Genomic DNA, 27,302 nt, shown 5'->3' with positions numbered 1-27,302 from the left:
TTTTGCCCTCATTATGTCCTCGCTAAACGGATCTTTCTCTCCTAAGGGAGAATGTTCTTTATCGTCGTGGGAATTCCGACCTTTGAGGGAGGATTCTAACTTTAAGAGTTTTCTTTCTAACTCTTTTCGTCGCTCCATCTCCTCTTTTAGGTTCTTTTCAGCTTCCCTTTGTCGTTCCCGCTCCTGTTCTAGCTGCTCGAGGCGGCTATGGATTAATCCCATAAGCTCACTAGCGTGGGAGGGTCCTTCTTTTTCTGATTCGCGCCCCTCCGAGGAGTTCACCTTCGGATTTTTGATTCCGGAGGTGCCTTCCCTATGTTGATCATTGGCTTCCTGGTGGAGGGTCTGATCTGCCTCATTGTTTCCAGTGTTCAAATTCTCTTGTTCGGAATCTGTCTCCACATGACCCTCTTCAGGGGATCTTTCCGCCATCACTGGTTGATCTCTCGGGTCCCCGGCAACGGCGCCAATGTTACGGTGGGTAACCGGAGATTAATGGGTCGGATGGCGTTGGTTGGCCCAAACGTATGAAGGAGGTGGCTTTCGAGTAGATCTGTTCCTCGGTGTTCCTCCGTCCGACTTGTACGTGTGAAAGAATGGGGGGTGGTACCTGCAAAGACACTCCGATGCCTAAGTTAGCAAGAGTGTGAGCAAATTAGAGAATATTGGGGCCTTAGTGATACCTGAATGGTGTCAGTGTATTTATAGTGGTGAACCAATAACCACCGCTGAAGTAGTGCCACCTTTTTAGGTGGATAACCGTTCCCATATCTTAGGGAGGTTAAGATATGGCTCTATGAAGTGGTTAGAGAGTTTCTAGGGGCAGTTACTCATTCGAATGAGTGTTATCTGCCAGCTAACCCTCGTATCCGACTTCTTTGGAACAGGTTGTATTCAGTACCGACTTCTGGGATGAAGGCTGATACTGGATGGAGGGCCAACCCTTTGGGTGGGGCGTCTTTGCTTGGATCCTGGGCCCTATTTATTGGGCCAGGGTATGAACATTAGGTATTGTTACTTGTTTGATATCTATGTCAATTCATATTTAAAAGGATAAAAAAAACTCATTTATAATTTATTATATATTTAATTTTATTCAATTTAAATATATAATTTTGCCATAATTCAATCAATTTAAATCGGATGATTCGATTTCTTTATTCCAAATTAAATTGTGTCACATTTAAGATTAATACTCCAACTGTTGATAATCTAAAAGAACATTGTATTCAACCCAATATTAAAAATAAAGTGTAACTATTTAGTAAAATATAATTTTATTTGTTAAAGAGAAAACAACGAACCAAATATAATTGAACTGTGATTTTAGTATTTGATAAAATTTGATTTTCCTTGTTTCACAAAAAATGTGTCACATGTCCATTACTGAATTTTAAAACTTTATAAAAAGGTATTTTTGTTTCATTTCAGTAGAATTATACACTTTATTAGTAATAGTGTATTACGTACCACCATTTTATTTATAAATATATAAAATTATAATATATGTAAAATTAGTCAAGATGATAACCAATTATTTTAAACAAAAAAATTTAGGTTCAAATCTTATAAATAACAAAAGATATCTCAATATACATAATAAAGAATATTTTAAAAATAAAATTTGTAGACCAAACTCTTTCCAAGTTCTCATTATATATATTATAAATAGATATACAATAGATTATATACAGTAGATAATATATAATAAATAATAAAATATTTATATTTTAAAGTAATTGTATATTTATTATTATTATTAAATCTATTTCTTCTACTATATAAAAGGATATATGAATACTTTAATAGTTTGATGTTCAAATTTTTTTCTTTCAAAAATATTATTTATTGTATAATTATAAAATTTAAAAATAAAATACTTTATTACTTACCAATTTAGCTAATTTTAAATTTGTTATTGTTACCATATTTACATATAAAAATTTGGATTAATAGGCAAAATGTCTATTCATACAACAGTATATAAATATAATATGAGAAAAATTAAGCGACTAATACTTTTTATAAATATTAGTTAATATTTTGAGTTAATATTTTATTTTTATATTATTAGAATTTAAAATTTAATCAATTATGTTATGTATACAATAAAATTAATTACTAAATTCAATTACTAATATAAAATACAAAATATACAATAAAAATAAATTAAATCACGGTGAAAACTCATGCAGTCGACTTCACGTGAAGTTGATATTTGAGAGTCGTTAGATAATTTGACTGACTTGACTAAATTTTTATCTAACAATTCTCAAATATCAACTTTACGTGAAGTCAACTTCACCTAAGTTTTCACCTTAAATCACACATATATTTATACATAAATACATTAATAATTGCTTTTAATAGTTGATTTTAATGTATAAATAGTATTTTTAAAATTTAATATTTAAAATTTAGAGTTGGGCAAGAATAGACAAAAATTTTTGGCTAATTTTTTTTAATATGGAAAAAATATTGGTGTTTTTGTTGAAAATGGGAGTATTTGGTGTAATTACAGATGGGTGGATTTTTTGGGTGGGAAGCCAACACGTGGGGGGCGTGGTGGACACGTGGCAGCATTCTGGCCAACACGTGGGGGGCGTGTTGGACACGTGGCAACCTCTTAGCCAACACGTGGGGGGCGTGTTGAATGATTTTCATACTACTGTAATACACTTCAAATATCAATATTCAACCAAAACACCATCTCTCTTTCCATATTAAAAATAATTTCTGAAAATTTTTTTGTTAGTTATATAAATATTTTACGGTTTACCAATTAAATATTTTCCTTTGTAAATATGATATATTATTTTCCTTTTCTATTTATCATTAATTCAATGAAAAAAAAAAAATGATGTTGCTTGTGTTTTGTGTGATTCTGACACTTGACCAATGGAGAAAATAACGCTTACGTTTGTGCTTTAGATCTCAGAAGAGAGACGCTACGCTCCCACCACCAGCAACCCTCTCTCACCCCCTTCTCACAAACGCAAACAGAAAGAGAGAAGACGAAGAAGAAAAAAGAACGCACGCACTCCTTTACATTCCTTTGGCCGATACGACGTCGTCTCATACCTTTGGCCAACCCTTAATCCAGGTCCCTTCTTCTTTGCCTTATTTCATTTCTTTATTATTTTTTTTCTTTCTTCTACTATCTAATTTCCAATTTATTGAAACGTTTTCTTTCGAATCAGATTGTTATTCATATTAATTTTGAGAATACAATCATTTAAACAACGAATCTTCAAAATACAACGCGAGTGTTTGAGAATTCCAGGTTCTTAATTGTATGAATATTTTATTTATTTGTTTATTTACTTATTTATTTATTGCGGGAGCAGGATAATAAGGTATAGAAATGGTTTCCAAGGCTTGGGTGCGGTGATTGTTGCTGTTACAGTGGGGAGCAATAACGGAGTGGATCGCAGAGTGGATCGGAGAATGGACAGAAGTAAGAGCCGTACCGATCTACTCGCAGCCGGAAAGAAGAGGGTACGGATTTTTATTTCTAAATTTATTTTGTATATATGCATCATCAAGAATCTCAATTTTTGCTCGGATAAGTTTATATGCTTGTTTAGTTTTGAATAAGATTGAGCTGCATTGTTTGCTTTTATTGTTATTGGCCACTTAGGTTGTTCAAATTGGTGTTGGATGATTGCATAGTTGGAATTATAATAGTAGAAAATCATTTTACATTGTGATCCTGCAAAGTAAGAGGGTTTGCTTCGAAGAGTAATGTGCAGAATTGATAAACGTGGATGAAAAAACCAATAGTTTAAGATTTCATAATATACGAGCTCTTTGCATAATGTATCATGGATATGCAGGAATTTAAGTGCCTTGATTTTCTCATTGGCAGTTACCACCTGCACCTTACTCTGTAAAGTTCACCATTCCCTTTAGATGCCTACAATCAACATAAGAAAAGTGAATAATAGTACATGACCTTGTGGCATTAATGAATGGAGTTGAGTGGTTGCAGTTTCTTAATTTTATTATTGTGTTTTTATTTCCAGCTTCAACAATTCCGTCAGAAGAAGGACGGTAAAGGTGGTAGTAGCCGTGGGAAATCAAAAAAATCTGATAAAAATCTAATACCTGAGGACGACACTGATGGACAAAGTAGTCCTTCTATGTCAACAACATCATCTCAGGTTACAGATGGAAATGTTGAAACTGACAATGAGTCTAATGCCGTTAGCGCGGAATTATTAGAGTCCCAGTCTTCACCAAACTCATTAACTCTTGACAATCTTGATCCATCTGCTGATTCATCACCACTGGCTATTATAAATACTATAGATGAGGAAACAGAATTGGATTCTGGTAGAAAGTCATCCCTTGCAGTTCAGGAGGGCCATGAGGTTGATTCTGAGCTGTCTTCCCAAGATCAAGGGAAACGTGCTGAGTATGTTGGTGCTGATGTGGCTGAGGATGTTTCTTTGCGAACTTCAGACGACCAGAAAGATCTGGAATCGGATAGAAGGCCAGGTGCCGAGGCTCAGGAGGTCGGTAAGGAAGATTCTGAGTTGTCTTTCCACGATCAAGGGAAAAATGCTCAGAATGTTGGTGCTGCTGTGGCTGATGATATATCTTTGAAAACTACAGATAGCCTGGGTCCTGAAGGTGGACCAACTTATGATCATGAGTCTGCACCTGCCATTGTTGCAACTGCAGTCGGCGAGCCTGTTCCAGTCACAGCAGAGGGTGATAGCAGGGAAGTATCCTTGCTTTTATCTGAAGATACGACCATTACATCCTTGATGCAAACAAGGGAAGATAAGGTAACCAACTTAGGTTTGTGCTCCTTCTCTTTCTCTCTCTTGTGGGCTTTCACTCTCCCTTTTAATACAATGTTATACGTTTACTTTTAGGCATTAAGCTATTAGTTGCGCAGGCTGGAATATTGATTTGTGTATTTGTTTTATAATTTATATTCTCATTTGTTGCTGGGTAGGGGCAATGCAGGATGCTGATGGTTTGGATACAAAGAAATCTGGTCAAAGCACTGATGTGGAGGAGGCATTTCATAAAACAGAACAACTGGGCAAGTCAGTTGAAGTTGTTTCCTCTCCTAAAGACATTATGCCAGATAAGCATTTGACTTCTAATCAAGGGCAGGGAGATGATATTGCAACTGGTGGTCCTTCTGTGAAGAATCCGGAGGGAGAAATATTATCAGGTTCATCCCATGAAGAAATGCATCTTCAGCCTATTCAAGAACAGATTGTTGAACAGGTTCATAGTGGACATGGCAGAGGACTTCAGGAGGAGCCTTATCAGCAAAGCACTCCTGTTGGATCTATAGCTCTGGATCCAAATTATGAGTTGTCAATGGGAGATGACGCGGTTAATTTGGCCAGGCCAGTGGATGTCTCTCATAGTTTTGATGCAAAAACAGTTGATTTCATGAAGCTGGCTGGAATTATAAAAGATCTTAATGAAGATGTGCTGGCTGAAATTATAAGGGGGCTTAATGAAGACGAGTTTTACTTTTTGCTCAAGTCAAGAAGGGAAGTTTCCGATGCAGATCCTCTAGCCACTAGTTCAACTCTACCTGATGGTGACTTTTCAGAAGCATTTCAGAGACTTAAAGAAGAATTGTTCCTTTCAACTTTAATGAAAAGTATATCTGACATGCAGTTAAGTGAACACTTGGAGCTACAGCTGCAGGCTGACAATGAACATCCCCAGTTCGTTGATGAAGTATCTGAGCTCCGAGCTTCTCATCTCGAAGTTAATGAGAAGAATCAACTCCTTATTGAAGAGCTTTCTAATTGCCGTGCTGAACTGCAAGATGTTTCCCAAAAGTGTGTTGAACTGCAAAACCAATTTAATGCTGCCAAGGGTGTGGTTGATACTCTTTCTGCCAGAGTAGTTGAGCTGCAGATTAGTTGTGAAGTCTCCCAAGAAGATTCATTGAATCTGTCAGCAGATTTGTCCGACTGTAGAAGCTTGATCTCATGCTTACAATCTGAAAAGAAGGGTATGAATGAAAATCTTGAGTTGGTGTCTTCTGAGAAAGTCAGACTTGCAAATGAGAAGGAGGTTCATCTAGGTGAAAGTAAGAGGCTGTCAACTGAATTATCTGACTTAAAGAGTTCCATGGAAGTTATAGAAGTTGGAAACGAAGTTTTTGATGATTCTCTTGGTTTTGTTTCGTTGAAGACTTGCTTGAATGAGATGGAGAAAATTTTGGCGAAGCTTGAACAGGCAACTAATGAGTTCCATTTTCAATCAGTCGGCAGGTCTGGTGAACAAGTTTCTCCAGCTGCAGTATCAAAAACACATGAAGATGAACATGAGGTGGAGGTAAGGGATTCAAATGAAGTTCATTCGTCATCAGAATCATTTATTATGTTTGCCAAAGAGGAAACTGGAAACATGAGAAAATTGCTTTCAGAGTGGAAGGGGCATGTTCAGAGTGCAGATGCGTTGTTCAAGGGGGAGCGTGATGGTAGGAAAATTGGTGATGCAAAGAACCGTGATCTCAAAGATCAGTTCGAAGAATTGAAACAACATTGTTCAAATTTGGAAGCATCCAATGTTGAACTTACAGTTCAATGTGAAGCTGCAAAACAACTTCTGGCTGACTTTCAAGAAAAGAAATGTCATCTTGAGGAACTCTGCGAAGCTTTAAAACAAGAAGATATCCAACTCAAAGCCAAAAATAACGAACTTTATGAAAAACTTGGGCAGTTTCAGTCAAAAGTTAGTGAATTGTATACTGAAATCTGCGATGTGAAACAAAGTTCAAATGAGATGTCTTCTATTATTGGTGATCAACTGGAAAATTTGCAGAAGGAGTTGACTCAAAGAACTATGGTGCTCGAGCAAGGCTGGAATACTATTATGGCTGATATATTTAAATTAGTTAGCAAGCTGAATGAATCAGTTGGGGAAACATCCTCAGCCGTCTCGTTTGATGCTCATGATAACTTGGATATCAATAATCTGTTAGCAGTTTCTGTTAATGCAGCCACTAAAATGATTTTTGATCTTCGGAAGAAACTTGAAGCTACTTGTTCGGAACATGAAACAATCTGCTCATCATTTAAAGAGGTGAATATGAAATGTGAGGATCTGCTTGGACGGAATGAATTGGCTGTTGGTGTATTGCACAAGATATACAATGACCTGCGGAAACTTCTGCTCAGTCATAGTGGATCTATGGGTGAAGAGAAGATAGATGTACAAAGCGAAGCACTGCCTGATCTCCTTAACTATGATAGCTATCAGAATATCATGAGATGTCTTGTGGATTTATTGACTGAAAAGCGGGAGCTTGAGTCTGTTAACAATGAGATGAAGTCAGAAATGGAGGAACTGAAGATCAAGTGTCTTGATCTAGACTCTGTTAGCAAGTTAATTGAAGATCTTGCCGGCGCTCTGAATATAGAGCATTCGCAGATTGAAAGAAATAAAACTCCTCTTTCATGCTTGGATTCATTAGTGTCTAGCCTTCTACAGAAAACCAGAGATGCTGAAATCCAGTTACACATGACTAAAGAAGGCTATGGATATAGCGAGACTGAATTGGCTGAATTGGAGGACAAAATGCATTATCTAGACACACTGCGTCTTGAGAAAGAAAATGAAATCCTTGTTCTTAAGGAAATCTTACACCAAGCTGAGGAAGCTCTTACTGCTGCTCGTTCTGAATTGCATGAGAAAACAAATGAACTTGAATATTCAGAGCAAAAGGTGTCCTCCGTGCGGGAGAAACTTAGCATTGCAGTTGCCAAGGGAAAAGGCTTGGTTGTCCAGCGGGATGGCCTCAAGCAGTCTCTGGCTGAGACATCTAGTGAACTGGAGAGATGCATGCAGGAGTTGCAATTGAAAGATGCTAGACTTCATGAGGTTGAAACAAAGCTTAAGACCTACGCAGAGGCTGGTGAGCGCATGGAAGCTATGGAATCCGAGCTTTCATATATTCGTAATTCATCTAATTCCTTGAGAGAGTCATTTCTTCTTAAAGATTCAATGCTTCAGAGGATAGAAGAGGTTTTGGAAGAACTAGATCTCCCAGAGCAGTTTCATTCAGGAGATATAATTGAAAAGATTGATTGGTTGGCTAGGTCAGTTGCTAGTAACTCATTGCCTATGAATGATTGGGAGCAGAAGGAATCTGCAGGAGGAGTTTCATACGCTGATGCTGGTTATGTTGCCAGAGAGTCCTTGGAAGATGATAGTCAGCTGCCACCAGATTCAGGGGATGATTCCCGGAAAGATGATAGTCAGCTGCAATCAGATCCAGGGGATGTACGGCAGCAACAAGAAGAGCTACAAGCCAGTCTTGTCCCACTAGATGGAGATGATCTGAGAAAGAAATTTGAGGAGTTACACAAGAAGTATTTTGGTCTGGCTGAGCAAAATGAAATGCTGGAGCAGTCATTGATGGAAAGAAACAGCATAGTTCAGAGATGGGAAGAGCTTGTAGACAGGATTGATATGCCTTCACATTTACGGTCTGTGGAAATGGAGGATAGAATTGAATGGGTAGGACGAGCACTTGCTGAGGCTAATCATCATGTTGATTCTCTGCAGCTTAAGATTGAAAAATACGAAAGCTATTGTGGATTGCTAAATTCTGATCTTGAAGGGTCTCAAAGGACAGTCTCTGCTCTTCAGACAGACCTTAGATCTCTTACAACTGAGAGAGAGCACCTTTCTGAAAAACTGGAAGTACTGATGTTTGAATGTGAGAAACTATCTATGGAGGTTGGGCAAGCTGAATATCAGAATGAAGTGATGCATAATGAAATATCTAGTTTGAAGGATATACTGGAAAAGAAAGAACTTGAGAATGAAAAGTTGCATACTGAACTAGCTAGTTTGAAGGATATATTGGAAAAGAAAGATTCAATTGAAGAACAAGTATTTGCCATTGATAGCAAGCTCAGAAAACTGCATGACTTACTTGGTGATGCGTTGCCAGAATCTGAAATGGAAAATCTGGTTTCTGTAACTGCAAATATTGATTCCTTGGAAGAACTGCTGAGAAAGCTTATAGAAAATCAAGCTAGTCTTCAATCAAAGAAGGATGCAATTGAAGAACAAATTTTCACCATTGATAGTAAGCTCCAAAAACTGCATGACTTAGTTTGTGACGTCTTGCCAGAATCTGAAACACAAAATCTGGTTTCTGGAAGTGCAAATATTGATTCCTTGGAAGAATTGCTGAGAAGGCTTGTAGAAAATCAAGCAAGTCTTAAATCAAAGAAAGATGCAATTGAAGAACAAATTTTCACCATTGATGGGAAGCTCAGAAAACTGCATGACTTAGTTGGTGATGTGCTGCCAGAATCCGAAACTGAAAATCTTGTTTCCGGAAGTTTAAGTATTGATTCCTTGGAAGCACTGCTGAGAAAGCTTATAGAAAATCAAGTTGGTCTTCAATCAAAGAAGGATGCAATTGAAGAACAAATTTTCATCATTGATGGGAAGCTCAGGAAACTGCATGACTTAGTTGGTGATGCGCTGCCAGAATCCGAAACTGAAAATCTTGTTTCCGGAAGTTTAAATATTGATTCCTTGGAAGAACTGCTGAGAAGGCTTATAGAAAATCAAGCTAGTCTTCAATCAAAGAAGGATGCAATTGAAGAACAAATTTTCATCATTGATGGGAAGCTCAGGAGACTGCATGACTTAGTTGGTGATGCGCTGCCAGAATCCGAAACTGAAAATCTTGTTTCTGGAAGTGCAAATATTGATTCCTTGGAAGAACTGCTGAGAAAGCTTATAGAAAATCAAGCAAGTATTCAATCAGAGAAAGGTGCAATTGAAGAACAAATTTTCACCACTGATGGCAAGCTCAGGAAACTGTATGACTTAATTCGTGATGTCTTGCCAGAATCTGAAACACAAAATCTGGTTTCTGGAAGTTCAAATATTGATTCCTTGGAAGAATTGCTGAGAAAGCTTGTAGAAAATCAAGCAAGCCTTCAATCAAAGAAAGATGCAATTGAAGAACAAATTTTCACCGTTGATGGGAAGCTAAAAAAACTGCATGACTTAGTTGGTGATGTGCTGCCACAATCTGAAACTGAAAATCTGGTTTCTGGAAGTGCAAATATTGATTCCTTGGAAGAACTGCTGAGAAAGCTTATAGAAAATCAAGCAAGTTTTCGATCAAAGAAAGATGCAATTGAAGAACAAATTTTCACCATTGATGGTAAGCTCCAAAAACTGCATGACTTAGTTCGTGATGTCTTGCCAGAATCTGAAACACAAAATCTGGTTTCTGGAAGTGCAAATATTGATTCCTTGGAAGAATTGCTGAGAAAGCTTGTAGAAAATCAAGCAAGCCTTCAATCAAAGAAAGATGCAATTGAAGAACAAATTTTCACCATTGATGGGAAGCTAAAAAAACTGCATGACTTAGTTGGTGATGTGCTGCCAGAATCTGAAACTGGAAATCTGGTTTCTGGAAGTGCAAATATTGATTCCTTGGAAGAACTGCTGAGAAAGCTTATAGAAAATCAAGCAAGTTTTCGATCAAAGAAAGATGCAATTGAAGAACAAATTTTCACCATTGATGGTAAGCTCCAAAAACTGCATGACTTAGTTCGTGATGTCTTGCCAGAATCTGAAACACAAAATCTGGTTTCTGGAAGTGCAAATATTGATTCCTTGGAAGAATTGCTGAGAAAGCTTGTAGAAAATCAAGCAAGCCTTCAATCAAAGAAAGATGCAATTGAAGAACAAATTTTCACCATTGATAGGAAGCTCAAAAAACTGCATGACTTAGTTGGTGATGTGCTGCCAGAATCTGAAACTGAAAATCTGGTTTCTGGAAGTGCAAATATTGATTCCTTGGAAGAACTGCTGAGAAAGCTTATAGAAAATCAAGCTAGTCTTCAAACAAAGAAGGATGCAACTGAAGAACAAATTTTCATCATTGATGGGAAGCTCAGAAAACTGCATGAATTAGTAGGTGATGCGCTGCCAGAATCCGAAACTGAAAATCTTGTTTCCAGAAGTGCAAATATTGATTCCTTGGAAGAACTGCTGAGAAAGCTTATAGAAAATCAAGCAAGTATTCAATCAGAGAAAGGTGCAATTGAAGAACAAATTTTCACCACTGATGGCAAGCTCAGGAAACTGCATGACTTAGTTTTTGACGTCTTGCCAGAATATGAAACAGAAAATCTGGTTTCCGGAAGTGCAAATATTGATACCTTGGAAGAATTGCTGAGGAAGCTTGTAGAAAATCAAGCCAGCCTTCAATCAAAGAAAGATACAATTGAAGAACAAATTTTCACCATTGATGTCAAACTCAGGAAACTGCATGATTTAGTTGGTGATGTATTGCCAGAATCTGAAACAGAAAATCTGGTTTCGGGAAGTGCAAATATTGATTCCTTGGAAGAACTGCTGAGAAAGCTTATAGAAAATCAAGCAAGTCTTCAATCAAACAAACTGATGCATGTGGTTGAACTTGCTAGTGACAGTTCACAACAAGATGGTGCCACTATTCTGGAGGCAAGAAGTACAGATATGCATGATAAGGAGGAGGCAGATATTGATAGATATAAGAAAGATCTGGAGGAGGCTTTGAGTGAATTGGCGCATGCAAAGGAGGAGAGAGAGAAAACTTTGGAAAAGCAAATGTCTTTATCCACTGAAGTTGAAGCTTTGAGCAAGAGAATTGAGGAGTTGCAATTGCTTCTTAATCAGGAGGAGCAGAAGTCAGCATCTGTTAGAGAAAAATTAAACGTTGCTGTCAGGAAAGGGAAGTCTTTGGTCCAACACCGAGACAGTCTTAAACAAACAATTGAAGAGATGACTACTGAGATTACGCAGTTGAAATCTGAGATCAGTAATAGGGAAGATACTCTGGCTGAGCATGCTCAGAAGTTAAGTCATTTGTCAACTTACCCAAATAGATTGGAAGCTCTTGAATCTGAGATGATACATCTGAAGAACCACTTGGCAGAATCTGAGCACCACTTGCAGGAGAAAGAATATTCTTTGAACCTGATTTTGAACAAGTTAGGTGAGATTGAGATTGGTGGTGAGGGTTATATAAGTGATCCAATCAAGAAGTTGGAATGCATTGAGAAACTTTGCTCTGATCTGCATGGTACTGTTGCCTCTTTAGAACAAGAATCCAGGAAATCTAAAAGAGCAGCAGAGCTCCTGTTGGCAGAGTTGAATGAGGTTCAGGAAAGAAATGATGCTTTTCAGGAGGAGCTCGCAAAGGCAGATGCTGAGCTTGTGGATCTCAGGAAAGAGAGGGATTCATTTGAGGCTGCCAAACTGGAAGCTCTTTCACATCTTCAAAAGTTGTCAGCCTTGCATGAGGAGGGAAAAAAGAACCATTCTTCCGAGATGACGGCATTAAAATCTAGCATGAATGAACTCTGCACAGGATTTGGTGAGATACAGCATTTACTGGTTAGTGCGTTCTCCATGGATTTGGAATCTTTTCAAAATCTGGAGGCTGGTCTCAAGTCATGCATAAAAGGAAGCAATGCTACAAATATGTTGGATTCATCTGTTGCCAAAACACATAATGGCATGTCACCTTGTTCATCTATTACTAAGGTATTATTATCATATGGGTACTCAAACCAGTCATTAGAAAATATTTTTTTAGCACTTAGTTTTGATTACATTTGGTTTTCTAAAGCAACTTCTTTAAATGCTAAAGCAATTAGAAATTTAAATTAGAAAGCAGTTATTGGATGGGTGAAGCTGTGTAGATTTGATTTCTTGTACTTTTTTTTGTATGTTTTGTTTTGTTTTTTTTCCCCCTCTCCCTGCTTGCCATTCCATCTAATGCTATTTGAATGGGCTGTTAGGTTCATTTCCATACTTTGATATATGTGTTACCATTCAGATGCAATGTTTTTTTTTCCTTTTCTTTTTTTCTCTCTCCCCAACTGCATGCTTTTGTCCATAAGCATGTAATGCTATGGATGTGTTCCTAGCCTCTGTTGTTCTGTGAATGGTTATTTGAAAGAGCTTCTTGGTCTGATATACGACGCATAGGGATATTACAACTTGGCTGCATGTTTGAGATTTCTATTCTCTCTGTTTTTGTTATCTCAAACCATTTTAATGCTTATCATTTAATTGATTTAGATTTTTTCTGAGTTGTGACTTCTCAAACTAGAATAAACTCAGCACTGGTGACATTTTTCAGAGCCAGAAAGATTATTTTGTTCTATCCCAGAAAAGGATAGAAGTTTGTATTCAGTAGACACTGGCTTGCTGCATACATTTTATTGTTAACTTGTAGGCATTACTTTGAATAACTTCTTTATTGCATGTGGTTTTGTTAACCTATTTCCTCAAGATTTCAGAAATTTCTATAACCAGTTAGAAATTCAGGTACAAAAATATTTCCCCTTTGAGATCTCAGTCCGTGATGGAGGTAGAGATTTTTATCTTTATTATAATTGTAAATAGAATAGAAATGGATTGATGCAGTTGCAACTTGAAACTCAGTTCTCTTCTCTCTTTATGACTCATTTATATTCCTTGCATATTTCTGGTTTATCTCTTAGTTAATTTTTCTGATAAGGCTTACTTGCAATTCTTGTTATTATTTTGTTGAATTTGTTCTTCCTAATATTATGACATTTCTCTCCAGCAGAGCTCCTTGTCTTCAGATTCTCGATCTGATTTTGACACAGTTGGAAATTTCCATCTTCTTCGGAGTCAACTGCAAGAGGTATTGGTAGAGATTGGTTCTCTTAAGGAAAGAATAACTATGCACTCAAGTTTGATGCTGGAGCAAGACAAAAATCTGTCTGAACTAATGGCGAGTATTGAAAAAGAAATGACTATCCAAAGAGAGTCATGTGAAGCCATGAAGCAAAAAGTTACTAATCAAGATGGGGAACTAGTTGCATTACGCGGGAGCATTGACTACCTTTGTGAAGCATGTATCAGCTCAGTCAATGAAATTGAAAATGGAAAAGCTGAACTGGTTGGAAATAAGGTTGAATCAGATCCAGGGATTAACTTGATGCTGACATCATTTGGCGATGGAACATCTGAAGAACGCATCAGAACCCTCGTAGATAGATTGCTGATGGCTGCAAAAAGTGTTGCTACTATAAGAACTGGTTTTGCAGATGCTAATCATAATGAAATGAAGGCTACTATAACAAATTTACAGCTAGAGCTTCAGGAGAAGGATGTCCAAAGAGAGAGGATTTGCTCAGAGCTGGTAAAGCAGATCAAGGATGCTGAAGCTTCTGCAAACAGTTACTCTCAAGATCTTCAATCTCTTAAGATTCAAGAGCACAATCTTAAGAAACAGGTGGAAGTAATTGAGGCAGAAAGGAAGATACTGGAAGAGAGAGTAAATGAGCTGCAGGAAAAGCAACGAATTGCAGCTGAATTGGAGGAGAAAACCAAATCTCAGACTGATTTGCTGGCCGCCAAAGACCAAGGTGAGCTTTATGTGGTTTCTTGTTTTTTTTTTTTTTTGTTTTTTTTTATTAAACATGTATTTTATTTATTTTATTTATTTTTGGTTATGAATGAGAACTTGCCGACCCCACCTAGTGGGACAAGGCTTCGTTATTGTTGTTGTATGAATGAGAACTTAATATCTTGGACCTGATGGTTTGTTGTAGAAATCGAATCACTCATGCATGCACTTGATGAGGAAGAGATGCAAATGGAAGAGCTGACAAATAAGATTGTGGAACTTGAGAAGGTTGTTCAGCAGAAGACTCAGGAGATTGAAAGTCTTGACTCCTCTCGTGGTAAGGTTATGAAAAAGCTTGCTGTAACTGTAGGTAAGTTTGATGAGCTTCACCACCTGTCTGCAAGTCTCCTTTCGGAGGTTGAAAGGCTTCAGTCCCAATTGCAAGAAAGAGACAGTGAAATTTCTTTCTTAAGACAAGAGGTTACAAGATGCACGAATGATGTTCTTCTTGCAACACAAATGAGTAACAAGGCAGGTTCAGACGAGATCTTTGAGCTTTTGATGTGGGTTGACACAATGATATCTCAAGAGGGGATGGATGATATACTTCCCGACCTCAAAAGCAATAGTCAAGTTCATGAATACAAAGAAATACTTCAGAAGAAACTGATGTCTGTATTATCGGAATTGGAGAATCTAAAGGCTGTTGCTGAAAATAAGGATGCAATGTTGCAAGAAGAAAAGAGTAAGGTAGAAAAGTTGAACCACAAAGCAGAAACTCTTGAGAAGTCCTTGCATGAGAAAGAAATGCAGTTGAATTTGCTCGAAGGTGTTGAAGAAAATGGGAAGGGAGCTAGCACGAGCTCAGAAATTTTGGAAGTTGAACCAGTGGTAAGGAACTCATTATTTATCTACTTATTCATTGTTAGTCTCTTAACTGAAAGTGTTTGGAGATTGTTACTATTTACTTAGGTACTTCATTGACATCTCTACACTAGGAATTAAAGAAGCACAACATGAATAAAATTGTAGTTTCCTTGGTTTTCTTGCATCCTTTACTCTGCTGCCAAATGCAACTAGCGCAAGAATCTTATCATAAATTCAGATCAAATAAAAAACCTCTTCAAAGTTGATCTTAAATTAGAATAAAACATGAAATCTCTGTGTTTATCTTGTGATATTGCTTGCTCATTATATTTTTGCAAGCAAATATCTGCTAGCAGTTTTAAAAGTACAGTAGTTATATTCTGTAGAATGTGTTCCTTCTCTCTTCTGACATCTCACTCTGATAGAAAATGATAACACTTGCATTTCGTTTTTGATATTATGAAATTAACTTTATTTGATGTGGTGATTGAAACTGGTTATAGTTCTTTTCTGGTTGAAATACATCCACACAGTTGTCGGTTCAATTTGAATTTGGAGGGGTTGTGTTTGTTTGACCTTTTTATTTTAATTTTTTCCGTGAATAGGTGAACGAGTGGAGAACAACAGGGTCTTTTGTAACACCTCAAGTCCGCAGTTTGCGCAAGGGCAATAATGATTATGTTGCCATTGCTGTAGATGAAGACCCTGTTAGTACTAGTAGGATAGAAGATGAAGAGGACGACAAAGGTATTTTTCTGTGACCTTACGTTGAACTGGCTTCTGCAATCTCAACAAAACATTATGGTCTCTTTTACTTACTCTTGTTTCCCCTTATCTTGTTGCAGTCCATGGTTTCAAATCACTTAGTTCTTCAAAAATAGTCCCGAGATTTACTAGACCTGTGACAGACTTGATCGATGGCTTGTGGTAGGCAACGTGATTCTTTCACCTTGTTTTATTTGCTTTTTAGTTTGATGAATTTAATGAATGTCGTGCTCGTTTCTTGCAGGGTTTCATGTGATCGAACTCTTATGAGACGGCCAATATTGCGGCTCGGCATTATAATTTATTGGGCCATAGTGCACGCACTTCTTGCCTTCTTCGTAGTTTGAGGTGAGAGGCCTTCATTTGGCACCGAGTCAGGTGTTGGCTTTGTAGAATTAGTTGTGGCACTCCCAAATCCTGAGGAGCACCGGAAGTGCTGATAGTGGGGCTGGTTGATTGATTGAAATTATAGTTTGAAACAAATTACTTTAGTTGTACAGTGTCTTCCTTTCACCTTATTCTTGATATAATAATAAAGTGAAAGATGCTACTGCCAGAAAGAACATGCAGCTTTAGAAGAAAATGATAGCAGATTGCTCAAATATTTGAAGAGCCTGTTACAATAAAACCTTGGTGGTTTTACCAGATCCTGATGCCATTTTACCTTTAGCAAGATCACAACACTTTTCTGGAGGGGTTGCTACTGTACCTTAAATATTGAACATTTTTAGAAAGTAGGATACATGAACAGATAGTTATAGAGAAACATAATTCTTTTGTACCTTGATTTTTTATATCTTGCATTTTGTGATGACTCGGTCAACCATAACATGCTTTTGCTTCTGTATTTAGAGGAATAGTCGTGCCTAATCTTAAGCAAGTTGCTTTTACTAAAAATCTCACGTGACCCACGATTAGATCATACTTGAAATAGATACAAAGAGCATAAGCTTGTTTTGTATCCTGTTAATTTGCGTTCATGCTCATGAATTTTCTTTTATATTGTGTGGGTTATCAAATGAATGTGTAAAAAACTAAAAATAATGGATTAATTCATACAAATAGTTCTTTTAGTAAAAGCTAATGGTGTACGGACACGGGACACAGGATACGCGGACACACGAATTTTAAAATCTTACGGAAACATGATATATATACAATATAAAGCATTTTTTAGATAAATTTTAATAAATTTTTATATTTTATTGCTATTAAAATATAAAATAAATTTTTAACTGTTTTTAGTGTCTTCTTTTAATTATATAAAAATATTTAAAATATTTTGTTTTAATAATACATGTTAAAAATAAAGTTGGACACGCTAACACGTGATGATATTTAAATGTGTTCGAAGAAGAATTTTTTATTTTTTATTAAGATATGGTTGGATACGGTAGACACGCGTGTCGGACGAATATCGATGAGTGTCGTGTCTGAAATGTGTTCGACACGCAGACACGACAACTCAATAAAGTTTCCTGCTTCATAGGTAAAAGCAGTGTTTTCAAATGGAAAATAATCTTAAGCACGTGTTGTAAATAGAATTAAGAATGACGGGTTCATATATACAAGAATCCAGTTTGACATAGGTAGAGTAATCCTTTCATATTTTCAAAAAACTAAAATTTGATAAACTGTAGTGATTTTTTTTAAAGAATATGATCATGTAATTAAATTTCTCGAAATGGATGCTTATTCAAATTCAGAAATACTAGATGAGACTTGGATATGGACAGAAACATTGTATTCAAAGACACTAAATTAGTGTATTTTATGTCCATTTTGATAGAAAAGATACAAAAACACAAAATACACAATTTATTTTTTATTTTTTCTTTTATTATTTTTATTAATTTTTTATAAATATATTTTTTATTATTATATTTTTCTTCTCAAAATTTTTGAATGAAAAAAAAATAGAATAAATAGAACTTTCATAATTTATTTTAATTTATTATCAAATAAAATACAAAAACATTAATTTTTGTGTCTCTGTCCTTTGTATCTTGTTTTTTATGTTTTATCTTGTCTTGTTTTCAGAACCTTGTCTTGTTCTCAGAACCAAATGCAGTACTATGTCATGAATTTTCTCCTTTGAATTTCAAAGAGTAGTTACTAAGCATGGAAAACAAGGAAAAAGAAAAGTAAATAAAACGATCACTTTGAGCATGTAAAGTTGTAAACTCGATTGATCTAAAGTGCCTCAATCATATTTGTTAATCTCTTAACATCAATCAATATGAATTTGTTTTTTCTTTTTTGAAAACAAGAGCTCAACACAACAAGGTGGAGCAGTCAGAGCTAGTCAACAATCCGAGAAAACTAAATAAAATTACAACACGAATACGATCCCTAAGTCATCTCCGGCATAGCCATCAACAACAAAAGGGATTCACACTACTCCACTCGTTAGCGCTAATGAAGGTCATGTTGATAATTTCTTCAACGCCTTTACTTGTATTCTGGAATATCCTCCTATTCCTCTCCATCCAAATGTTCCAGAGAATCGCACAGAAGCACCTCAACCGCTGTTTTTTAGTCTCCTTACTCCTCGGTTCTTCTGTCCAACTTAGAAAGTGCTCTTTCATCGAACCCGGACAGGACCATTGTCGGCCAAAAGCTGAAATCCAAGAACTCCACACCTGCCAAGTAAAAGTACAGCCTAGAAACAAGTGATGTACATGCTCCACATCAGTATTACATAACACACATACATTATCTTCCTGAGAGATAATACCAAACCGGCTTAGCCTCTCCTTTGTATTCACTCGGCCTATTAGCACAAACCAAGTAAACAGCTCCACTCTTGGTGGAACCAAGCCTTTCCAAATAGTCCTAGTAAAGCTGAAGCTAGTGACCTCCTCTGGGAGCAATTCCTCCTGCAACACCTGCACAAATGAGTTAGTTGAAAAAATACCTTGCCTATCATATTTCCACACCACTCTATCCTCTCTGTTATGTACTAGTTTTACAGGTCTCAGGGCCTCATGCAAATGACTTAGAAGTTCCAACTCCCATTGAAAGAGCTCTCGTCTCCATTGGAAGTTCCAAATCCACTCTAACCCATCCCAAAACCCACAGTCCCGTATGACAGATCCCCCTTGGTTTGAAACAGAGAAGAGCCTCGAAAACCGATCCTTTAAAGCTCCACCAAGAAGCCAAACATCCTCCCAAAATCGTGTCCGTTGCCCATCACCCACCTCCATTGACAAGCCTGTAACCATCTTATCTCTAATATGTTGATTCGTGATATGTACTTGGCATATATCCTTCCATGGGCCTCCTCTAGATGGTAGTACTTGCGTTGATAGTAGCTCAGTTGGGTTCAGATTATGACAGGAACACACTACCTTCTTCCTTTGAGAACTGCCACCACCACTTAAACAACAGAGCAGTATTTCGAATCAAAGCACCCCCAACTCCCAACCCGCCTAGCTTCTTAGGAGCCTGCACCACTTCCCATCTGACTACTGCCATACCATTTCGACCATCCTCCTTACACCACAAGAATCTTCTCTGTAATGAAATCAACTTCTCAGCAACAGCTTTTGGCATCTTGAACAGACTCAAATAATACACTGGCAAGCTATTTAAAACTGATTTGATAAGCACCAATTTTCCAGCTTTATTTAACACCTTAGCTTTCCACAAACTGAGTTTTTCCTCTACTCTGTCTATGATAGGCTTCCAGGTCTTCACCAACCTCGGATTTGCACCTAAGGAGATTCCAAGGTATTTGACTGGAAGAGTGTCCCCCTTGCAACCCAACAACTTGCACATACGCCGGGCCCACTGCTCATCACAGTTGATTGGGATCAAGCTGGACTTATCAAAGTTGATGCTAAGCCCTGACATTAACTCAAAGCATCTCAGTATCCGCTTGTAATTCCTTATAGTCTCCTCTTCTGGTGGGCAGAATAGAATGGTATCGTCAGCAAACTGAATGTGTGACAGTTCTATACTGTCTCTGCCATCCAACAATGGTGATATCCGTCTGTTCCTAACTGCCTCTCTAATCATTCGATGCAGGACATCCACAACTAAAACAAACAAGAAGGGTGAAAGGGGGTCACCTTGTCTCAATCCTCTTTCCATTTTGAACACCTTAGAAGGCAACCCATTTATCAGAAGCGACATAGAAGCAGTGGTCACACATTCCATAACCCAAGCTCTCTATTTCTGTCTGAATCCCATCTTTTGTAGCACAGTGTCCAGGAAGTTCCATTTGACTCTATCATAGACTTTTTGAAAATCGAGCTTGATTATTGCTGCCTCCCTTTTCCTTAGTTTAAGCTAATGTACCGTTTCACATGCGATAAGTGCTCCATCATGTATTTTTCTACCCTTAACAAAAGCACTCTGAGTCTCCCCTACTAACGCTGGCATCACTGATCTCATCCTCCTTACTAAGACTTTGGAGATGACCTTGTAAACACATCCTACCATACTGATAGACCGCAAGTCTTTGATTTCCTCCGCACCAACAAACTTAGGCGCCAGCGCCACCTAAGTGATATTTGAATCCGCCGGTAGCTTGGACGTCTGGAAGAACCCCATCACTGCTGCCGTGAATTCTGTCCCAATATCCTCCCAGCACCTCTTAATGAAATTCATATTGTACCCATCAGATCCTGGTGCCTTAGAAGACTCACAGTCCCCTACAGCGTCTTGGATCTCTTCAGCCGATGGCAGAACTTCTAAATTCACAGCGTCTTGCTCATCTATCTTCTCCACCAACCCATCTCTAAAACCCATTATAGGAGACCGTTCTTGATGATATAAATCTTTGTAGAAATCTCTGATAGTAATCTTTATTCTGGCTAGATTCCTGACCCGTCTGCCGTTAATTATCAGTGTATCAATCCTATTATTCCGCCTCCTTGCTGATGCTATATTGTGGAAGTACCTTGTATTTTTGTCCATATCCTTCGTGTGCCCAGACCGGGACAACTGTTTCCAATGTACTTCTTTTCTCACATACCATCTCTCACAGCAAGTAACCAGCGCCTTTCTTCTAGCCTCCATCGTACCATCATACACTCCATTGCTTACCAAATCATCAATTCTCTTGATTTCTTCCTCAAACTTTGCAATCTTCTTGTCCATCTCACCAAAATTGTCCTTATGTCATCTCTCCAACGGAACTGTCAAATCCTTCAATTTATCTGTAAACTGTTTGTCCCCCAGACTTCTCCATTCCTCCTTTACGAATCTGAGAAAACCCTCATGTGTGAACCACGAGTCTAGGCTTCTGAACGGCCTTGGACCATCCTTGAACTTCCTGTCCTCAACTATGATAGGGCAATGATCTGACAAGCCCCTCGGCCCACCTCGAAGCCGAGTCTCAGGAAATTCTTCTACCCATTCTAAGCTAAGCAGGGCTCTATCTATACGACTACAAGAACTTCCCCAGAACCATGTAAACTTACGATCAGTGAGCGGCAAATCCACTAAGCTCATATCTTGAATCCAATTCTTGAATTCTTCCGCAGTCCGAGATAAACCAGTAGCACCCTTCCGTTCCTCCTCCCGTACTATTTCGTTAAAGTCTCCCAGAAAGCAACACAGAACTTGGCATAACCCTGCTATATAGCTCAACTCCTCCCAAATATGATTCTTACAATCTCTGTCATGTGCACCATATACCAGGATAAAGGCACAGTTGAACATACGCTTTAAAATTACTCCTTCAACACACAGCCACCTTTCCCCCTTATAGCAATTATTCATTTTAAACACTAAATCGTTCCATATTAGTAACAGACCTCCGGAGGCACCATTAGAACCTACATATTCCCAGCCTAAACCATCTTGTCCCCATATTTTTGTAACCTCAAACCTTGTCACTACCTGCTTTTTAGTCTCAATCAATCCAACCATATCTAATTTAAACTTATTCTTTAGGTCCTTCACCATTCGCACCTTTCCATCACCACGTAACCCCTTAACATTCCAAGAGCTAAAGATCATTTAAAAATGTTTTTACACACCTGTTTGTTATTTTTTGGTCTGCATCGTCTCATCTTCGCCTTCTGCTTTGCCACTTTTCTTTTACGAGCTATTTCTTCATTTTGTGCTTGAAAGATTGCCATAATATCCACATCCTCATCTTGCAACACAGCACCTGATTCTTTTCCCAGCTCCCAGGTCCTCCTGTTTTTATCAATATGAATTTGTATATATTATATATGTTATTTTGCACAATTGTCTGAAATATATTACAAAGCAAGCATTTGATTATTTGCAATCCAGAGTGGTGAATATATTACAAAATAAGCATTTGCCTGAAATTATTAATTATGAACATTTTTCTTGTAGTGGAAGAAAGCAAGAATATTCTTTGATACTTAGAGACCATTGAAAACATAAATTATAAAGGCACAATTGTTCTGTTACATCCAAATGATAAAGTAAAAATTTGATGTTTCATGGTTTCTTTGTCCTTTTGAAATGTCACAAGCCACTTGATGATTTACAGTCTAGAGTTTCTTCTGTGTTTGAGTCTCTCCAAGATGACAAACCAGATTGAGTGTTCAATTGTCAACAAGGTATATGGAATAGATGACTTAATTGCAACCTACATTCATAAGAAAAAGATTTATTGTTTAAGATGATATTCAAAAAAGAAATAAAAAAGTATCTATTATTTTTTATTTAATCTAACAAGCATGCATTATCAAATACACCAACAGTTTGTTATACAATCTTGGTCAATAATTTCATTTCTGCTTGACATTTTACCCTCCAAAATAAATCAAATAATAAAGCAATAACAAACTATATATTGTTGTATCTTTCAATCTATAACTTGGTTTCCATGAAAAAAGTGGATAATAAGCATTAGAAACATTATATATAAATAAAAAAATATCAGTTAATGTTAGAATCTTACCTCCAACTTATGATCTTACTTCAATTCTACTTCTACCACTTCTTCTATTTCTGCTGTTTCATCAATGGTTGTTTGCTGGTGTGAACACTCTCCAACTTGCAGCTGAGTGTTTCTGAATAATTCAGGATAACCATCAATTACAAATCTCTCAATGGTGGCGAAGCGATGCATGGCATTTGGGAGAGACAATAAATTAGGACAATTTGTGATGTACAATGTTTTTATACAATCCATAGTTGGTAGCCACTCAGGAAGCACCACAAGATTGATGCAGCTTGAAACCAACAAATACTGTAATGTCTTCGTACATCCTTGAAGCCACTGTGGCAAGATCACCAAATTTGGCATAGATACAAAATGTAGAACCTTTAACCTCAAATTGGAATTTTGATCATTATGTCCCTCTGATAATTCTAGCTTGTCACAATTATCAACTACCAAAGTATCTAACAGAGAAAAATGTTCAATATCAAGTGGCAGGGACCTTAGACTACTACAACCAGAAACAACCAATACTCTAAGACTTGGAAGTCTTGTTTTTGCAAACAAAGACTTCAGATTTTTGCATGATTCAACTCTTAGAGTTTGAAGTGAACTCAACCTTGCAATATCATCCTCTGGCAAACAATGTAGATTTGTGGTTATCTCCAAATGCCTAAGACTGATCAAGTTTCCTAGACCTTTAGGCAATGCCTCAAGCTTGGCACATCCACTAAGTATCAAAACTTCCAAGTTGTGTAGCCTGCAAATAGAATCAGGAAGTTTCTTGAAGCTTTTGTTATTTTCAAGACTTAGATATCTTAAATGCTTCAGGTTACCAATGGATTGAGGTAAGGTCTCATAGGTAGAGTCACTTAAATCCAAAAATTGCAAGTATTTGCACCTTGATGCCAATGCATTCAAGAAATCCATACTAGCAGCTCCCACTCCGGCAATGGGAAATAGTATGGTTCTAGCCGTTGCGGATATGGTGGTGACATCATTACTTAGGAAAGAGGCATTTCGAACATTCCAGCGTTGGCGGGATCCAAAGCTAGAACTTATTATGATTTGAGAGTATGTTCTTGCAACAGACTTTGCATAATCATGCACAAGACCATGTAGTTTGAAAGTAGAACCAGTTCCTTCGGCTGCACCTAACCAAATCAAGTCCATTGAATTCGATACATCATCCAAGACCAGGAGGAACTTGTTATTGGCAAGTTTATCTTTCAACTGATTCTTCAGTATCTCCATGTCTAGATTGCCAAGAGCATTAGCAAAACTAGAAGTTGAATAATTCAGAAAATCAATGATTTTACTAATCACATGCTTAATGTTTGAAGCTGATCAACACATACCCATATTTCTTGATGTGAAAGCTGGGCTATCCTCACATCATTGAACACAAGTTTGGCAACTCTAGTTTTTCCCACAATGGAAAGAACACTTTTGCTACCATTTTCCATCAAAAGCTCAATGATTCTTTCTTTGTACATCGGATGCATTCCCTCCTATGCACAACGCGGTTATCAGCAGCAATCTTATCTAACTTCCCCTTAACTTGTTTGATTCTTTGAGCCATCTTAAAACGGAAGATAAGTGGATTAGATCTTGAGAAGAAGCTACCTATCTTCGTAATGATAGTACAGCTTCCATGAACATTGGCAACTTGCTTTCGAATCGCAGCATTCAATCTCATCCATCAAGTCTTGACCATCATTGAAGATCCATTGCAGCTGGTGAAGCCATTCACGGACAGCGAAGCGAGCTTTGCAACTGTCACGCAATAAATACAACTTTTTTCATTTTTTATTTTATGAATTTCTTTTATATATAATGACTCATTTGATAACTAACAAAGCTGAAAGTTTACATGAATATGATTGCAAAATTGGATTTTCAGAGCAAAATCAATTTGTATTACCAACTTATTTTGTGGCTTTATCAACCAACTAAAATGTTACTTTAGCCTTTTAGCTCATCACCCAACTCAACCTACTTTTGACTACTGCATGCCACACATGAGTCATAGACATATATAATACGATGGAATCTATATATGCTGCTTTTTGTTTTGGTATCTAAATTATTTAATTATCTTTTAAAGTAAAAAAGAATGTTTGATGATTATTAAAATTTATTATTTTTAGTTATTAGTTAATTATAAATGTTTAAAAATATAAAGATAAAATATATTATTAGATTACTAAATTAAAAAAATTAAATTAAAGAAATTGAATTAATAGTTAAGTGATTACCAAAAACAATAAATTCTAATGATTTTTAATATTTTTTAAATTGAATATCTAATTTTTTTTTAAATATTAACTAATCATCTATTTTGACAAGTTAAATACTTATATAAGGTACTATAACAATCACCAAATAATATATAGGAATAAAATATATTATTTAAAAAGCACCACAACAACCACCAAATAATATATGTTTGTAACAGAGTTTAAAAATATATTTCAATTATTTAATTTAGGTCAAATTACATAATTAAATTAAATAGAACCAGATATATATGTACAACTTTTGAAAAAATATTATCTTTCGATTTTATTTTATTTTTATATAATTTGCTAGCTGGAGGTTCCAGCAGATTAATATATCTTATATTTATGTTGTTCCTAATTAAACTATTATTAATAGATGGAGCTAAAGTTTCGGAAGAAAAATTAATACAAATTATAAGCTATAAATATTTTTAAACTTTTTCAAAGAACGCCAAAAAGTATATTAACTTAGATATATAATAATGTATTATTATATTTATCGACTCAAATCACAACCTATATATATTAAATCAAATACAACAGCACTTCCATTCGGTTTATTTAATATAAATAATTAAGTTCAAACCCTTAATTTAAACCATACTTATATATAAGGTCGATCCATAAGCTTTTGTTAATAATCTATCCACAGTACAAGTAGCTCATAAGCTAACTTGATTTATTTATTGCAAGCTAAGCTTAAATGGATATTATCCTCGTGTCAATTTGGAGTTGGAGGTGTGACTATAATCACTGCAGATAAATTATCCCTTGGGTGTGGCATTGCCATAACATGTCCTTCAGGAACTGATGATGCAACCCAACATGAAACATGGACAGGTTTGTTTCCTTCACAAAATGCTACATCGTACAATCCAAACTCGTTCCACGTTGCTAGGGTGATTTGATATTTGAGACCCAAACTCTTAACATTGTTTCCACCATTATTTGAGCAGCTTTCAATTGTGATGACCCCACTTGATGATGAGGACGAGTGTTTCTTCACAAGAAAAGAAAATTTTGAACCCATTTGTATGTTATGTTTATGTTCCAAGTCTTTAACACAAAGCATGGCTAACTCCCTCCATGTTTCTTGATTGATACTCATGATCATCACATCAGTGGTGGAAGTGATCTTGAAAATCATGCTTTCTGCTCGCTTTCTGCTGAATGTGGGGCTGATTACATGGCTGGGGAGAACCTCATGATCTTTCACCAAAGGGTGGATAAATATGGATTTCTTAATTTCTCCATTTTGGGGTAACATTTCTTGGTATATCTCTGTCCATTTCTTGAGGAAGTTGTCAACTGCCAAAACCTCTGTCAATAAGAGGCTGCAGCTAATGCCAATTGAGTACCCTCCACATTCAAACTTAGTCACCTAAGACAGTGAGTGGGGAAAAACATATCACTTTCATTAAAATGTTCAAAACATTTGAATTTCATGATATGAGATCACTACGACAATAACGACAGATTGTGGCGGTTAAAAAACCGCCGCTAGACGTATACCAGCGGTTGGTTGACCCCTCCAAGAAAAGGCACGGGTAAATTTTTAGCGGCGGTTTTTGTTGACGGTTGGAATAATCGCTGCTAAATGAAATTTAGCGGCAAAAATATTTTCGGTGGTTAAGGATTGCTACTATTGGCCGAAACTAATTGATTCCCATCTTACGGTAGTTAGATAACTGCCGCTATATCTGTCGTTAAACTAGTTGATTTTACGACGGTTAATAGTAACCGCCGCTAAATTTTTTATTTTCGCTTTTTATTTAGTTAGTTTTTTTATTTTTATTTCAAAGCACGATCACCATTTTTCTATCTTTTAATTTGAGATGTTACATAATTATTTAACTAATTATGTATCCAATTATAATAAAAAGCATAACTCAAATAAAAAACAATGCTAGAATAATCTAAATTATATATAATAACTACCAAAACAAAAATAGTTAATAGCAATTTATCCTCAAAGTGCACTATTCATAAAGCAAACCGAAAAAATTAACTTTGAATTTTAGTTTGGCTGAAAAATAAGAGAAAACACTACTAGAAAACTAGTTATTACAAACGAATATTTCTGACGAATTTTATCCCACGGAAATATAGACAGAAT

General features: G+C 36.6%; 3 protein-coding genes across 10 annotated transcripts; 1 reads left to right on the top strand and 2 right to left on the bottom strand.

The window, feature by feature from the left end:
• The first annotated feature begins 2,859 nt into the window (after positions 1-2,859).
• Positions 2,860-16,927, top strand: LOC112755471 (uncharacterized). 8 transcript variants are annotated; one of them, XM_072221400.1, is made up of 9 exons: positions 2,860-3,103; positions 3,348-3,498; positions 4,026-4,793; positions 4,978-12,558; positions 13,613-14,417; positions 14,604-15,289; positions 15,871-16,012; positions 16,111-16,192; positions 16,275-16,927. In XM_072221400.1, the coding sequence occupies exons 2-9, from the start codon at positions 3,448-3,450 to the stop codon at positions 16,375-16,377; spliced, it is 10,218 nt and encodes a 3,405-aa protein (XP_072077501.1). In that variant the 5' UTR covers positions 2,860-3,103; positions 3,348-3,447; the 3' UTR covers positions 16,378-16,927. The 8 variants fall into 8 exon arrangements, with proteins under 8 accessions (XP_072077501.1, XP_025659371.1, XP_072077502.1 ...); XM_025803586.3 differs by having other exon boundaries at positions 13,610-14,417; XM_072221401.1 differs by having other exon boundaries at positions 4,967-12,558.
• A 3,609-nt stretch (positions 16,928-20,536) lies between these two features.
• On the bottom strand, positions 20,537-21,136 carry LOC112757744 (uncharacterized). The gene has a single exon (XM_025806302.1). The coding sequence runs from the start codon at positions 21,134-21,136 to the stop codon at positions 20,537-20,539; it is 600 nt and encodes a 199-aa protein (XP_025662087.1).
• A 4,771-nt stretch (positions 21,137-25,907) lies between these two features.
• Positions 25,908-26,333, bottom strand: LOC140180297 (uncharacterized). The gene has a single exon (XM_072220761.1). It carries the CDS (start codon positions 26,331-26,333, stop codon positions 25,908-25,910), a length of 426 nt encoding a protein of 141 aa, XP_072076862.1.
• Between the last annotated feature and the right edge of the window lie 969 nt (positions 26,334-27,302).

The sequence above is a fragment of the Arachis hypogaea genome, chromosome 16 (assembly GCF_003086295.3).
Source record: "Arachis hypogaea cultivar Tifrunner chromosome 16, arahy.Tifrunner.gnm2.J5K5, whole genome shotgun sequence".
Lineage (NCBI taxonomy): Eukaryota > Viridiplantae > Streptophyta > Magnoliopsida > Fabales > Fabaceae > Arachis > Arachis hypogaea.
Note: the sequence above shows the minus strand (reverse complement) of the source record. Positions and strands in the feature narration are given on the sequence as shown.

Bases quoted from the DNA above. Each gene is read 5' to 3' on its own strand.
- LOC112755471 (XM_025803584.3), top strand. From the start codon at position 3,448: ATGGACAGAAGTAAGAGCCGTACCGATCTACTCGCAGCCGGAAAGAAG. The intron at 3,499-4,025 runs GTACGGATTTTT...TTTTATTTCCAG, and splicing joins TCGCAGCCGGAAAGAAGAGG to CTTCAACAATTCCGTCAGAA. The intron at 4,807-4,966 runs GTTTGTGCTCCT...GTTGCTGGGTAG, and splicing joins AGATAAGGTAACCAACTTAG to GGGCAATGCAGGATGCTGAT.
- LOC112757744 (XM_025806302.1), bottom strand. From the start codon at position 21,136: ATGGACAAGAAGATTGCAAAGTTTGAGGAAGAAATCAAGAGAATTGAT.
- LOC140180297 (XM_072220761.1), bottom strand. From the start codon at position 26,333: ATGATTTTCAAGATCACTTCCACCACTGATGTGATGATCATGAGTATC.